Here is a 15,709-nt window from a genome sequence, read left to right as displayed (position 1 = left end):
CCTGGAGAAGGGATTGGCTTCCCACTCCAGTATTCTTACCTGGAAAATTCCATGAATATCAGCCTGCGGGCTACAGTTCATGGGGTTACGAAGACTCAGACATGACTGAGTAACTGAGAGTTTCACTTTCACATAGGAATCTGCAGTGCTGTGCCCGTGAACTGACCGAGTGCCGTGGGATGTTTCTTTCAGTATTGGAATAAGTACAGCTCTGTATCATTTATCTTCTTTTTAATCGTTTAGGGATCATCACCAGGTGTCGGGCCTTACTATGAGAACCATGGATACCAGCCGGAAAGCTTGTACCCTCAGCAGCTGCCCACGGCTCCCCCTGCTTACGAGGTGTTCCCAGCTCAGTACTACCCGCCCGCGGTGCCCCAGTACGCTCCAAGGGTTCAGACGCACGCCTCGACACCTACAGGCACCGTCATCTACAGGCAGCCCAAACCTCCGTCCGGGACAGTGTGCACCTCAAGTAGGACCCTTTTTGCTTTTATTTTCTCTAATGGAACCGAGTTTTGGGTCTGCCTTCTCCAGTGTGCCCTCTGCCCCCACCAGCTCGATGCCAGCTCTCCTCGGTTGCAAGACTGATGTGCATGCCTCTCCCTTCCCCATCTCTGTGTCAAAGTTGTGGACCCTGGTTCTCACCCCCCAGGGGCCTTTGGGGGCCTCTTATCTAGGTGGCACTAATGTTAAAGAATCTGCCTACCAATGCAGGATATGCCAAAGTGGTGAATTGGATCCCTGGGTCGGGAAGATCCCCTGGTGGAGGAAATGGCTACCCACTCCAGTACTCTTGCCTGGAGAATCCCATGGACAGAGGAGCCTGGCAGGGTACAGTCCATGGGGTTGCAAAGAGCTGGACATGACTGAGCACACAGCACACATACATATCTGCTAAGACCTTCATCTCCCACTAACGCTCCTGTCCCAGCTTGGCCTATACCACCCAGGGTGGTCTTTCCAGCCCAACCTCTCTGAACTGCTTCTTGTCTGCATGGTTTACTACTGTATTATCTTGAGTAGATGGTAAGCCCCCAGCCCCCAGTGCAGGAAGAAACAACCTTTCTCCATGTACCCATTTCCTGGATGCTACAAGTCATGGTCAAGGTGCTTGATGAGTATTCTGTATTCAGTGAAGGAAGTAGCTGGTGGGGTTTGTCACCCAGAAGCATCTGCAACATTTTCTCATGGCTTGAAGGATCTTGTAGGCAGACCTGATCAGGTCATGGAACAGGTGAGAGACTGCAGGTGGTGTGTCTTCTGCCCACCACCTTAATTCCATGTCTTTCATGTCCTCTCATTTGTCTGCTTTCTTTTTTAATAGTTCAAACTTTCAATTAATTAATAAATCATTTTGGCACCCTTATGCTGCATCCAGGATCTTAGTTCTGCAACCAGCAATTGAACTCGTGCCCCTTGCATTGGAAGCATGGAGTCTTAACCTCTGGACCACCAGAGAAACCCTTGTCTGCTCTCCTTACATTTCATTTTATCTTCTTTCCCTCCAAATCCCTTCCCTTTGTGCCCCCTCCCCAGCTTGTAACGCAGGCGAGTTGATGTGGTACGCACCGCCCAGGCAGGACTAGTACAGCCAGTTACTTATATGAGCACAGAGCTAGTACAGGGGCTGGCCCAAGGGACATTTTCATTGATAACGTTTTATTTTGTGAGATACACATACCCTCACACACAACTCACACAGTTAAAGATGACAGGGTGAATTTCCATGTGCCAACAACCCACCATAAAGAGTGGCATCAGGTAATATCTGTACCCTTTGAAGATTCCTCTCCTCAGACCTCCCTAGCTCTTCACAACTGCCGTCACTTGTGTTTCTGTCTCTGTCCTTTCCTTTGTCTCCCTCATGCTTCACAGATATCTGGCTCTTCCATCCTTCCTTCTCCCCACCGCTACTCTCTTCCATTCCTATGTTTTCTACCCCTTGGTGATCCCTTCTCTTTAATTACTCCTACTCCTTTCCTGTGTGATTCTCTTTCTCTTCATCAGTTCATCGTGGTTCAAGAAATTACTTGTCTCTGCACTGATGTCTTTCTGGTGGTGGCTGTTTGATTGAAACTGGTGGCTCCTAACAGGGTGATGTTGACCCTCGGGGCATTTGGCAATGTCCGGAGACAGTTTTGGTTGCTCTAACTGGGGAGGGGTTGCTACTAGCATCTGCTTGTTAGGTGCCAGTGATGATGCTAAACATCCTCCAGTGCACAGAATGACCACCACCAAGGATGACCCCGCCAAGATGTCCATGGTACCCAGGCTGAGGACCGCTGGTCTTAGCCCCTCATGGTCTTAGCTCATCCTTCCCTAACTCTTGGCAACCACTGGTTTGTCTCTGTAATTTTGTCTTTTTTAGAATATAGAGTTGGAGTCATGTAGCAGTATGTAGCCTGTCAGAGCCTGACAGTATTTTGCAAGTCACTTAAATAGCACAAAGTCAAGAGGTCCTCAGAGTACAAGGGACATTTTATCTTCCCGGCTCTGTTTATTTTAGCAAGAGATCTTTCACATTGAACCTTAATGCATGTGTTAGCATTCAGGTTTTGGAGGCTTGAAGGTCAACAATCCTGTGAGGCAAATAGTTGACACTGGTCACAGAAGGGCTACATCAACAATTGATAACAATGAAGGTAAGAGGAGAGTGAAAAGGCCGACTTGAAACTCAACATTAAAAAAACTAAGACATGGCATCTGGTCCCATCACTTCTTGGTGGATAGAAGGGGAAAAAAGTGGAAGCAGTGACAAGATTTTATTTTTGGGGGTTCCAGAATCACCTCAGATGGTGACTGCAACCATGAAATTAGAAGATGCTTGCTCTAGGAAAGCCTAGACAGTGTATTAGAAAGCAAAGACATCACTTTGCTGACAGAGGTCCATACGGTCAGAAGCTCCCCTGGTGGCTCAGACGGTAAAAAAATCTGCCTGTAATGTGGGAGACCCAGGTTCAGTCTCTGGGTCAGGAAGATCCCCTGGAGAAGGAAATGGCAACCCACTCCAGTACGCTTGCCTGGAGAATCCCATGGACAGTGGAGCCTAGAGGGTTACAGTCCATGGGGTCGCAAAGAGTTGGACATGACTGAGCGACTAACACATACACACGGTTTTTCCAGTAGTTGTGTACAGATGTGAGAGTTGGGCCATAAAGAAGGCTGAGCACCAAAGAATTGATTCTTTCAAATTGCGCTGGAGAAGACTCTTGAGAAAGTGCCTTGTACTGCAAGGAGATCAAACCAGTCAATCCTAAAGGAATTCAACTCTGAATATTCACTGGGAGGACTGATGCTGAAGCTGAAGCTCCAATACTTTGGCCAGCTGATTACAAAGTGCCAACTCATTGGAAAAGACCCTAATGCTGGGAAAGGTTAAAGGCAGGAGGAGAAGAAGGTGGCAGAGGATGAGATGGTTAGATAGCATCACCAACTCTATGAACATGAGTCTGAGCAAACTCCAGAAGATTGAGGGACTGGGAAGCCTGGTGTGCTGCAGTCCCTGGAATTGCAAAGAATCGGACATGACTTAGGGACTGAACAATAACAAGGGCAAATGATTAGTCAGTTGTACCTACACCCAAATAGGTACAATTGCAAACCAGTACCCATTCCAGTCTGACTGGCCAGACTCTGATCCCGAAATAGCTGTCCACCAGCAGTGGGGCCCTCGCCACCCATACTCCCAGTGAGAGCCGGGTGGGTTGCCACCCTGTCCAGGAGAGGTTCAGGACGCCTAGTTCAGGACACCCTCTCAATGAGAGGTTCGGGACGCCTGGTTTAACATCCTTCTACTCATCAGGCACGGTGTCTTATCTTGGATACTATGACACACAGGAAAGTCACCCAAAGGAAGAAATCACCCTTTACTGATGGATCAAATTGGCCATTTGGAATTTCCCCTGGGCCTCCTTGGCGACCCCACCTTGCCTGCTGCCAGACACATTGACCGTGAACCAAGTCCTGATAACACGTGGCTGGTGTCACATGGCAATCTTCAGACCAGCGGCTGTGACCTCACCCAGGAGCCTGTAGGTCTGAGACTCGCCTCCTCTCCCCTAGATGAGTCAGAATCTCTGGATAACAGGCTCCCCAAGTGATTCCTAAGCCGGTTTGAGCACAGACTGTGGAATCTGCAGAATGTGGTAACAAAATGAGGGCTGAGGGTTCATGCTCAGATCCAGTGGTTCAACTGACTCCAGGAACTGGACGTCTTGGTCTGGTGGACTTCTGGAAGGAAAAATGTGCACAGGTGGGGTGCAGGGCCTCCCCATGGGCTCCACTGCTGCTGCCCGATGTCCTCCTGTAGCAGCTAAGGAGTAGTAGTTTGTATAAGAGCCTTCGCCCTGGCTCTCCTCACCTCTGCCCGTCCACCCATCTCCCGAGGGAAGCACCAGCTCTGGGGTGCTCTCTGCACAGAAACTGCTGGAGGTGGCGGTGGTGGGCATCTTACTCTGAAGCTTCGCAGGACTTGTGGCTTAGGCTCTGACCAACAGCGGCAAGCCGGTTTGGTTTGAAATGGCAACCCACTCCAGTAGTCTTGCCTGGAAACTCCCATGGACGGAGGAGCCTGGTGGGCTGCAGTCCATGGGGTTTCGAAGAGTTGGACATGATTGAGCGACTTCACTTTCACTTTTCACTTTCATCATTGGAGAAGAAAATGGCAACCCACTCCAGTGTTCTTGCCTGGAGAATCCCAGGGACGGGGGAGCCTGGTGGGCTGCCGTCTATGGGGTCGCACAGAGTCGGACACCACTGAAGTGACTTAGCAGCAGCAGCAGCAGCAAACACTGGTGACCTTGTCCTATAACTTGTCTTCTTAGCAGAAATGTGAGCCCAGAGCTCCTGTCCTCAGACCTGGGGAGCGACCCTAGCACTGCCCTGTAGATACTCCCACAGTGATAGATCATCCTTCCTCTTCACAGTCCAGCGCGGCAGCCACTGGCCATGTGGGACTATCGAGCAGTTGAATTTACAGAATGATTTAATATCATTTAACATGAGAATTAATTAAAGTGAAAATAGCCACATGAGTCCAGTGACTGTGAGTCAGTGAGTCAGTGTGACTCTGGCCCACCCATTCCCTAAACTGCCTTGAGGAAGAGGCTTTTTTCTCCTGCCTCGAGTACCACTGACATGGAGATGAGAGAATGGCTGTGCTTTGTGGCTTGTAGAATCGTAGCTCCCCAACCAGGCATCAAACCTGGGCCCCCTGCATTGGAAGCTTGGAGTCTTAACCTTTGGACAGCCAGGGACATCCCTGGAGATGACAGTTTGGGGAGTGTTATTATTATTTTGCTTATGGAGCAAGGTATATTTCCTTTATTCAACCAATTTTTTACATTCATCATTTTTTGGACTATCTTAAGACCCAAAGACTATCTTACTTTCTTAAGAGCGTAACTTCAGTCTATGTTTGCTTTATATCACGGCTTCCTGCTTTGGTTCTCCAAAAAGTTTAACTTTCGTTCAACTCTCTGGAAGAAATAAGGCCTCACAGGATATGCTCTTAAAGAGAAAAGTCACTGTTAAAAAATTGAAATATAATTGCTTTATGATGTTGTGCTAGTTTCTGCTGTACGGACACTGAGAATCAGCCACGAGTATACATATGTCCCCTCCCTCTTGAGCCTCCCTCTCACTGAGCCCCCCATTCTGCCCCTCGAGGCCGTCACAGAGTGCCGAGCTGAGCCCCTGTGTGGACCAGCAGCTTCCCATGGGCTGTTTTACACACAGTGGTGTGTACGTGTCAACGACACTCACTCCATCTGTCCCACCCTGTCCTTCCCCCACTGTGTCCGCAAGGCTGTTCTCTGTGTCTGCCTCTCTATTCCTGCCTTGCAGATCGTTTCGTCAGTACCATTCTTCTAGATTCCATATATATGTTTTAAAACATGATACTTGCTTTCCTCTTTCTAACTTACTTTGCTCTTGTATGATAGGCTCTAGGTTCATCTGCCTCACTAGAGCTGACTCAATTTCATTCTTCTTATGATTGAATAATATTTAAGTGTATAAGTAAGTAAGTAAGTGAAAGTTGCTCAGTCATTTCTGACTCTTTGAGACCCCATGGACTGTACAGCCCATGGAATTCTCCAGGCCAGAATACTGGAGTGGGTAGCCTTTCCCTTCTCCCATCCCAGGGATTGAACCCAGGTCTCCCACATTGCAGGCAGATTCTCTAGCAGCTGAGCCACGAGGGAAGCCCAAGAATACTGCAGTGGGTAGGCTATCCTTTCCCCAGGGTCTTCTTCCCGACCCAGGAATCAAACTGGTGTCTCCTGCATTGTAGGCAGATTCTTTACCAACTGAGCTATCAGAGAAGCCCCGTTTAAGTGTATACAAAATTATTATTCCTTGATAAGATATACCATAAAAGTACGGCATGAAATTTGAGAGTCTAAGAAACCAGGTGACTGAGTTGTGAACTCACCTCTTTTCCTGCAGAGACGAAGAAAGTCCTGTGCGTCAGCTTCAGCCTGGCGTCCCTGCTGGCAGGAGCTATCCTTGCGGCCGTTCTCCTCTGGAAGTACAGTAAGTGCCGTCCAGGGCCGAGTTGCATTGCGCTGGCCCTTCAGCAGCCCTGCTGTCTGGACCAGGGGCCCACCCGCAGCCCCTCAGGAAGTCTCCCATCTCTCTCCTCCTGTTTGACTACCAGATGCTTGGATAACCTTTCTTGGAAGCTGCCAGTCTCGTTGGCGTACTTCCTCCTCGCCTGTGGCTTGTCAAGATCCCATGCCCTTCGTGTGGTTTTGACACATGGGGGACACGCACGCTGAGCTCACCCTGTGCTTTAGGACACTGGGTGGGGCCTGGCACACGTGAGCACCCGCAGCTCGGGGGCACACCCGTCTCCTGCATTTCAGTGTACACGCTGGTGGCTGGAGGCCTACCCTCCCCGGGAGGCTCCTGCCCCCACAGCCAGGCCTCCTCCACCAGCCTGGGGCGGGATCATGGGTCACAGGGCTCACCCGTGTGGCGGGGGCGCGGGGAACTGCTGTCTAGATCCCAGATTAGGGATCCACTTCTGACAGGAAGTAATAAACCCGGGGGATTCACCACTGCTGTGGTCAGCCCCGCTTCCTTTGGCATACGCTGTCGGCAAGGACCCATCCCCTCCTTTTAACATAGAAGGGGACGGCTTGCTGTCTCCTGTCCCGAGGGCTGGGGGTTTCCTTGGATTCTCAACCTGATGGGCGTCTCCCTCTGCTTCTCTGCAAGTGGAGGACGGGTGCTCAGGGTTGGAGTGCGGCTCCTCCGGGACCTGCGTGAGCCCCTCTCTCTGGTGCGATGGCATCCTGCACTGCCCCAGTGGCGAGGACGAGAACCGCTGCGGTGAGTGGCAGGGCTGCTGGTGGGAGGCGGCCCCCACAGAGGCCACATCAAGGCAGGCGCACGGTGCCAGGCCCGTATCCCGCATGTCAATCACTCCATCACCGACTCCATTCCTGGAGACTGAACCTTGCACCCAAGCCCAGTTTTCAAGTGAGGAGACAGACTCAGAGGGGGCTAGCTCCCACCTGGAGTCACACAGCCAGGGGATGGGAGACCACAGCCTAGGGCCAGGCCACATTCATGCCCCAGCTGCCATAGGATGTGACTAAAACAGCAAACTGTTTAGAATATCAGGTTGGGAGTGGGCTGTGTGGTTTCTAAGCAAGCTGCCTTTCGGGTGGTCTATATCCGTTGTCCCAGGGTGGACACTGCTTCTGCTTTTATTTTCAATGAATTTTTCAGTAGCTGTGGGCTTCCCAAGTGGCACTAGTGGTAAAGAATTCACCTCCCAGTGCAGGAGATGCAAGAGACATGCATTCGGTCTCTGGTTCGGGAAGATCCCCTGGAGAAGGAAAAGGCAACCCACTCCAGTATTCTCGCCTGGAGAATCCCATGGACAGAGGAGCCTGGTAGGTTATAGTCCATGGGGTCACACAGAGTCAGACACGGCTGAGAAACTGAGCACAAAGTAGGTGTAGCAGGGAAAATGATGCCTGAGGATGAGGCTTGCGCTGATATCCGCTGAAGGCCCTACCCAAAGCCTGAAGCCTGCAGCATGCTCTGGGAGCCATTAACGTTGAGTGCAAGTGATGCAGACAGAGGCTGTGCTCCACCCAAGAACTGTCCATCCCTCTGTGGCCGTCCTGGGGAGATGGTTCTCTTTTCCACCCCAAGTCCAGGTCAGGGTACCTGTGTGAGACACTGTTGTCCTGCCCGTGGGTTCCTCTGCACTGGGAGCTCCTGGAGTTCTCGCCTACAGGAGAGGATTTGCACTTGGCAGACTCACTCACTCTGCAGACTGTCCACATAGTGCTTTGCCTTCATGGGTGATGGTATATTTGTCACCATTTTCTTAAGTAAAGTGGAGAGTTTCTGAGGTTGAGCAGATGTGGTTACTCTATTGGATGGAATGGTGTTTGATGTTCTAATACCTGTGTCCACTCACGTGTGGATAAGTCTAGCAAGACCAACTCATGATGTTGCCTGAAGAGACTTTCTCTTCTTAATGTTGAAGTTGTATTTATTTAAATACTGTAAGAGTTAATGTCCTCAAATAGACCAAAATTCAGGAAGTAGCTAAGGGCATGCAGTGAAAAATCTCACCTACCACTTCACTTACACTCTCACGTAACACACTCACACACAGTCTCATGCTCACAGATACTAATACACACATTCATACACTGTGAGATTAAATAGAGGACAGGTGCTGGTCTCTGACCCCAGTTCCCAGCACAGGGCTCCTGAGACCATGGTGATTTTCAAGTCATGAGACCACCTGGTGCATCTTTTGTTCTGGTATTTGGTCCCCGACCCCAGCTCCTGACACCGAGCTCCTAAGGCCCTTGTCATTTCCTGGGTGATAGAAGGGTCTTTTGTTCAATGAGGTGATTCTGGGTGGCTCCTGAATGGCTCCTGTGAGCGCTGGTCCCCACAAAGACTGAGCCACGGATAGAAGCTTGGGCCTGTCAGCCCCTCACCTCCCTGTCTTGAAACCACTTTCTCGTCAGAAAACCTCTGATCCTTTTACTGTCTCCATGGTTTTGCCTTTTCCCAAGTATCATAGAGTTGGGATCCTATAGGACGTATGTAGCCTTTTCAGATTGGCTTCTTTCATCACTGACTGATGTGCACTTAAGGTTCCTCCATGTCTCTTCACAGCCTGATGGCTCATTTCTCTTCAAGGCTGAATCATATTCCACTGTCTGGATGCCCCTACAGTTGGTTTATCCACTCACATGGTGGATGGAATCGCTCATCACGGAAGCATCAGGAAATCGAGGGTGGTTGCTCCACGGCGGCCTGAGCCCAGATGTCAGGCCCTAAGCAACAACTAATCTGCTTTCTGTCTCCATAGATTTCTTCCTCCAGATGTTTCATAGAAATGGGGTCCTACAGTGTGTGGACCTTTGCCTGGCCTCTTTCAGTCAGGAGAATATCAATCATGTGTGAACGTTCATGCCTGTTGTATCATGTCAGTGCTTCATCCCCTTTCATGGACTAGTAATGTTCCACTGTGTGCAAGGACTGCATTCTGTGTGTTCCTCCATCGATGAAAGTTTGGATGTTACCCACTTTCAGCTCCTGTGAATAATGCTGTCATGAATGTGTGCATGATGTTCATTTTTATCTGAATATCTGTTTTCACCTGTGTTGGCTGAAAGGCACATTTTGAGAGGAAAGGCTAGATTCAGGGCATCTCCTGTGTGTAGCTGGGGAGAGGGAGCCCAGCTCCACCCCTCTGGAGGTTTTGTGTCCGGGGAGGGTGGGGTCTGTGTGAGGACAGGATGAGGGTCACGGTCTGGGACTCACCGGAGCCTCCCTTCCCGCAGTTCGCCTCTATGGACCGAACTTCATCCTTCAGGTGTATTCGGCACAGAGGAAGTCCTGGCATCCCGTGTGCCAGGACGACTGGAGTGAGAGCTACGGGAGGGTGGCCTGCCAGGACATGGGCTACCGGTGAGTTCTGGGACCCTTGTCCTCCCCGGTGATGGTGACAGGCACAGAAGCATAGAATTGGTGCTTCTCTCTGCCTCTCCCCAGAAGTGCCAGCCCATGGACACCATACACCTCTGCCTTCTTCCCAAAGCTGCCCCAGGGAGCCAGCAGGGGAGCATGTGCCCCACACCCCCAGCCCCTTCCTGGCCGCCCCCGGCCCCACCTCCTCCTGGGCGTCCATCTGCTCCTGGTTCCTCGGGGCTATCCAACGCCGAGGTCACCAGGGTCCCGGGTGCTGGCTAAGGGCCTTGAGAGACTAATTTCCGGAGGAGACTCCAGTGCAAGGTGGAAGCCTTGACTCAGCTCACCTCCTGGGTGGGGGTTGGAGGTGGGGGCCAGTGGGGAGGACTGGAGGGGAGGTCGGAGGGAGCAGATCTGTGAGATCTTCACTACAGGAGTGCAGGAGGCACTGGGGGCTTTCGAAAAGAGAGAGCTTATCACTGGGTTTATTGGTAAGAGAATACATCCCTTATGCAGCCGCCAGAGAAGGTTCCAGCCAGGGGCTCATCAGAGCATGCCTGCCAGTCTGGCCTCCCAGGGGTAGGCTGTGCCATTTTACTGCCACCTTCTCTTCCTTGGGAGTGTCCCCATGTGACTTCTCTGCAGTTCTAGCCTATTCCCCCTATGCCAGTTTTCAAAATGAATTACCACTTGGTAAGACAGTTGCCATCTTAGCTAGGGAACTACTTCCAAATGCCACTGTCCCCCTAGTTGCAGTCTGTGTCATGATGAATGACGTAGGGATGTCTTATCATGGTTCAGGGTCTACATTTTATCACTGGGAGCATTTTGATGTGTGGTTACAGTATACGTTCGGGTACACTATACGTCCTCACACATCTGTATTCTTACTGCTCTTTTATCCCGATCCAGATTAGATTCGAAACACGACTGATAGAGGACTTTCCCCTGACACTTCACGGTTATTGGATGGTTATGATGTGTTGTCACTTAATTAAAAGTTGTGTTTTTGTTTTCCAAAATGCTCTTAACCTGCACATCATATAAGAGAAGGACTGTGATGTAGCGATAGCATAGGATTTGCAAATGCTCGCAGCAAAGTTATTATTTTAAGTAAGACCTTCTGTCTTTTTTTAGGAATAGTTTCTATTCTAGCCAAGGAATAGCCGATAACAGTGGAGCCACAAGCTTTATGAAGCTGAACACAAGCGCCAGCAATATCGATCTCTACAAAAAACTCTACCACAGGTATTCAATTTGCTGCTTTCTTTTTCTAAAAATGTGTTTTCTTGAAGTATAGGTGACGTACAATGTTGTGTTCATTTCCACCAAACAGCAAAGTGATTCAGTTATACAAATATATGCATTCTTTTTCACGTTCTTTTCCATACGGTTTATCACAAGATATTGAATATAGTTCCCTGTGGTAGACAGTAGGACATTGTTGTTTATATCCGTCCCATATGTAATAGTTTGCATCTGCTAATCCCCAAATTCCAGTCCATCTGCTTTTTCCTCCCCTTGGCAACCACAAGCCTGTTTCTATGTCTGTGAGTCTCTCTGTTTCATCGGTAAATTCATTTGTTGTCATATTTTAGATTCCACAAATAAGCGATATCATATGGCATTTGTCTTTCTCTGTCTGGCTTACTTCATTTAGTATGATCATTTCTAGGTCCGTCCATGTTCCTGCAAAAGGAATTATTTCATTCTTTCTTATGGTTGAGTAGTATTCCATTGTATATGTGTACCTCATCTTTATACACTCATTGATAAGTGGATATTTAGGTTGCTTGCATGTCTTGACACTGTAAATAATGCTTCAGTGAACACTGGGGTGCATGTATCTTTTTGAATTGTACTTTGTCTGGATATATGCCCAGGAGTGGGATTGCAGGATAATATGGCACTTTTATTTTTAGTCTTTTGAGGAATCTCAAAATTAATCAAACTAACCGCATGGACCACAGCCTTGTCTAACTCAATGAAACTATAAGGCATGCCATGTAGGGCCACCCAAGATGGATGGGTCATGGTGGAGAGGTCTGACAAAATGTGGGCCACTGGAGAAGGGAATGGCAAACCACTTCAGTATTCTTGCCTTGAGAACCCCATGAACAGTATGAAATGGCAAAAAGATAGGATACTGAAAGAGGAACTCCCCAGGTCAGTAGGTGCCCAGTATGCTACTGGAGAAGAGTGAAGAAATAACTCCAGAAAGAATGAAGAGACAGTGTCAAAGCAAAAACAATGCCCAGTTGAGGATGTGACTGGTGATGGAAGTAAAGTCTGATGCTATAAAGAACAGTATTGCATGGGAATGTGGAATGTTAGGTCCATGAATCATGGTAAATTGGAAGTGACAAGAGTGAACATTGACATTTTAGGAATCAGTGAACTAAAATGGACTGCAATGGGTGAATTTAACTCAGATGACCACTACTGTGGGCAAGAATCCCTTAGAAGAAATGGAATAGCCCTCATAGTCAACAAAAGAGTCCAAAATGCAGTACCTGGATGCAATCTCATAAAGGACAGAATGATCTCTGTTCATTTCCAAGGCAAACCTTTCAATATCATAGTATTCCAAGTCTATCACTCAACCAGTAAAACTGAAGTTGAATGGTTCTACAAGTCCTTCTAGAACTAACACCCAAAAAAGATGTCCTTTTCATCATAGGGGATTGGAATGCAAAAGTAGGAAGTCAAGAGATACCTGGAGTAACTGGCAAATTTGGCCTTGGAGTACAAAATGAAGCAGGACAAAGGCTAACAGAATTTTGCCAAGAGAACACACTGGTCATAGCAAACACCCTCTTCCAACAACACAAGAGAAGACTCTACATGTGGACATCACCAGATGGTCAATACCGAAATCAGATTGATCATATTCTTTGCAGTCAAAGATGGAGAAACTCTACACAGTTAGCAAAAACAAGACTGGGAGCTGACTGTAGGTCAGATCATGAACTCCTTACTGCCAAATTCAGACTGAAATTGAAGAAAGTAGGGAAAACCACTAGACCATTCAGGTCTGACCTAAATCAAATCCTTTACGATTATACAGTGGAAGTGACAAACAGATTCAAGGGATTAGACCTGATAGACAGAGTGCCTGAAGAACTATGGACAGAGGTTTGTGAAATTGACATTGTAAAGGAGGCAGTGATCAAGATCATCCCCAAGAAAAAGAAATGCAAAAAGGAACAATGGTTGTCTGAAGAGGCCTCACAAATAGCTGAAAAAAGAAGAGAAGCTAAAAGCAAAGGAGAAAAGGAAAGATATACCCATGTGAATGCACAGTTCCAAAGAATAGCAAGGAGAGATAAGAAAGCCTTCCTCAGTGATCAATGCAAAGAAATACAGGAAAACAATAGAATGCGAAAGACTAGAGATCTCTGCAAGAAAATTAGAGATACCAAGGGAATATTTCATGCAAAGATGGGCACAATAAAGGACAGAAATGGTATGAACTTAACAGAAGCAGAAGTACTAAGAAGAGGTGGCAAGAATACACAGAAGAACTGTACAAAAAAGATCTTCATGACCGAGATGACCACAATGGTGTGATCACCCAGGCAGACATCCTGGAATGTGAAGTCAAGTGGACCTTAGGAAACATCACTACAAACAAAGCTAGTGGAGGTGATGGAATTATAGTTGAGCTATTTCAAATCCTAAAAGTTGATGCTGTGAAAGTGCCGCACTCAATATACCAGCAAGTTTGGAAAACTCAGCAGTGGCCACAGGACTGGAAAAGGTCCGTTTTCATTCCAATCCCAAAGAAAGGCAATCCCAAAGAATGTTCAAACTATCATACAATTGCACTCATCTCACAGGCTAGCAAAGTAATGCTCAAAATTCTCCAAGCCAGGCTTTAACAATACGTGAACCGTGAACTTGCAGATGTTCAAGTTGGATTTAGAAAAGGCAGAGGAACCAGATATCAAATTGCCAACATCTATTGGATCATTGAAAAAGCAAGAGAGTTCCAGAAAATCATCTACTTCTGCTTTATTGACTATGCCAAAACCTTTGACTGTGGATCACAGCAAACTGTGGAAAATTCTTAAAGAAATGGGAATACCAGACCACCTTCCCTGCCTCCTGAGAAATATGTATGCAGGTCAAGAAGAAACAGTTAGAACTGGACATGGAACAACAGACTGGTTACAAATAGGGAAAGGAGTACGTCAAAGGCTGTATATTGTCACTCTGCTTATTTAACTTATATACAGACTCCATCATGCAAAATGTCAGGCTGGATGAAGCACAAGCTGGAATCAGGATTGCTGAGAGAAATATCAATAAACTCAGATATGCAGATGACACCACTCTTATGGCAGAAAGTGAAGAAGAACTAAAGAGCCTCTTGATGAAAGTGAAAGAGGAGAGTGAAAATTTGGCCTAAAATTCAATATTCAGAAAACTAAGATCATGGCATCTGGTCCTATCATGTCATGGCAAATAGATGGGGAAACAGTGAGAGACTTTATTTCTTTGGGCTCCAAAATCACTGCAGATGGTGAGTGCAGCCATGAAATTAAAAGATGCTTGCTCCTTGGATGAAAAGCTATGACCACCCTAGACAGCATATTAAAAAGCAGAGACATTACTTTGCCAACAAAGGTCCAGCTAGTCAAAGCCATGGTTTTTCCAGTAGTCATGTGTGGATGTGTGATTTGGACCAAAAAGAAAGCTGAGCACTGAAGAATTGATGCTTTTGAACTGTGGTGTTGGAGAAGACCTTTCAGAGTCCCTTGCACTGCAAGGAGATCCAACCAGTCCATATAAAGGAAATCAGTCCTGAATATTCATTGGAAGGACTGATGCTGAAGCTGAACCTCCAATACTTTGGCCGCCTGATGGGAAGAACTGACTCACTGGGAGAGACCCTGATGCTGGAAAGGTTGAAGGCGGGAGGAGAAGGGTACAACAGAGGATGAGATGATTGGATGGCATCACCGACTCAATGGACATTAATTTGAGCAAGCTCCAGGAGGTGGTGATGGACGGGGAAGCCTGGCGTGCTGTAGGCCATGGGGTCACAAACAGTCAAACATGACTGAACAACTGAACTAAATGGAACAGAGGAATCTCCACACTGTTCTCCATAGTGGCTACACCAACTTACATTCCCCCTGACAGTGTAGGAAGGTTTCCTTTTCTCCACAACCCTTCCAGCATTTGTTATTTGTAGACTTTTTAGTGATGGCCCTTCTGACCAGTGTGAGGGGTTACCTCATTGTTTTGATTTGCATTTCTCTAATAATTAGTGATGTTGATCATCTTTTCATGGGTGTGCTGGGCATGGTTATTTCTTTTTCCCTTTCAAAAACTGCAAATGAGTAGGAGAAGTCTGGGAGAATCACCGTTAAGAGTCTGATTTCTCTGTTGCTGGTGAGAGTTTGTCTGAGGTTCTGACGGGGAGGAGATTGGACTCTAAGTAGGACCTGTCACTCTGAGCAGCTCTGGGTTCATTCTAGGGAGACGTTCGTGCTTCAGTCATGTTTGACTCTTTGTAGCCCACAAGGCTCCTCTGTCCATGGGATTCTCTAGGCAAGAATACTAGAGTGGGTTGCCATTTCCTCCCCCATGGAATCTTCTCGACCCAGGGATCAAACCCGCATCTCCTGCATTGCCGGCAGTTTCTTTACCATTAGTGCCAACTTGGGAGGTGGCTATGTTCTATTGGCCACCTGTTTGTGCCCTCTGCCCTCCGTGGTATTGGATAACATTACAAAATGAAGAT

At 47.8% G+C, this 15,709-nt stretch overlaps 1 protein-coding gene across 4 annotated transcripts in view; it reads left to right on the top strand.

The window, feature by feature from the left end:
- TMPRSS2 (transmembrane serine protease 2) overlaps window positions 1-15,709 on the top strand; it is a 49,749-nt gene that overhangs the window by 13,000 nt on the left and 21,040 nt on the right. For 3 of the 4 annotated variants that reach the window (XR_010664249.1, XM_065943262.1, XM_065943263.1), the window contains exons 3-7: window positions 244-475; window positions 6,451-6,537; window positions 7,225-7,338; window positions 9,831-9,957; window positions 11,095-11,205. Coding sequence is in view for 3 of the 4 variants with exons in the window: in XM_065943262.1 (XP_065799334.1) it covers window positions 244-475; window positions 6,451-6,537; window positions 7,225-7,338; window positions 9,831-9,957; window positions 11,095-11,205 (671 nt within the window). In the remaining variant the exon portion in view is untranslated. The remainder of the gene's footprint in view (window positions 1-243; window positions 476-6,450; window positions 6,538-7,224; window positions 7,339-9,830; window positions 9,958-11,094; window positions 11,206-15,709) is intronic. The other variant, XM_065943264.1, reaches the window with a different exon arrangement.

This window comes from Muntiacus reevesi, chromosome 8, assembly GCF_963930625.1.
Source record: "Muntiacus reevesi chromosome 8, mMunRee1.1, whole genome shotgun sequence".
NCBI lineage: Eukaryota > Metazoa > Chordata > Mammalia > Artiodactyla > Cervidae > Muntiacus > Muntiacus reevesi.
The sequence above is the reverse complement of the archived record's forward strand: the minus strand, read 5'-3'. Positions and strand labels throughout refer to the sequence as shown.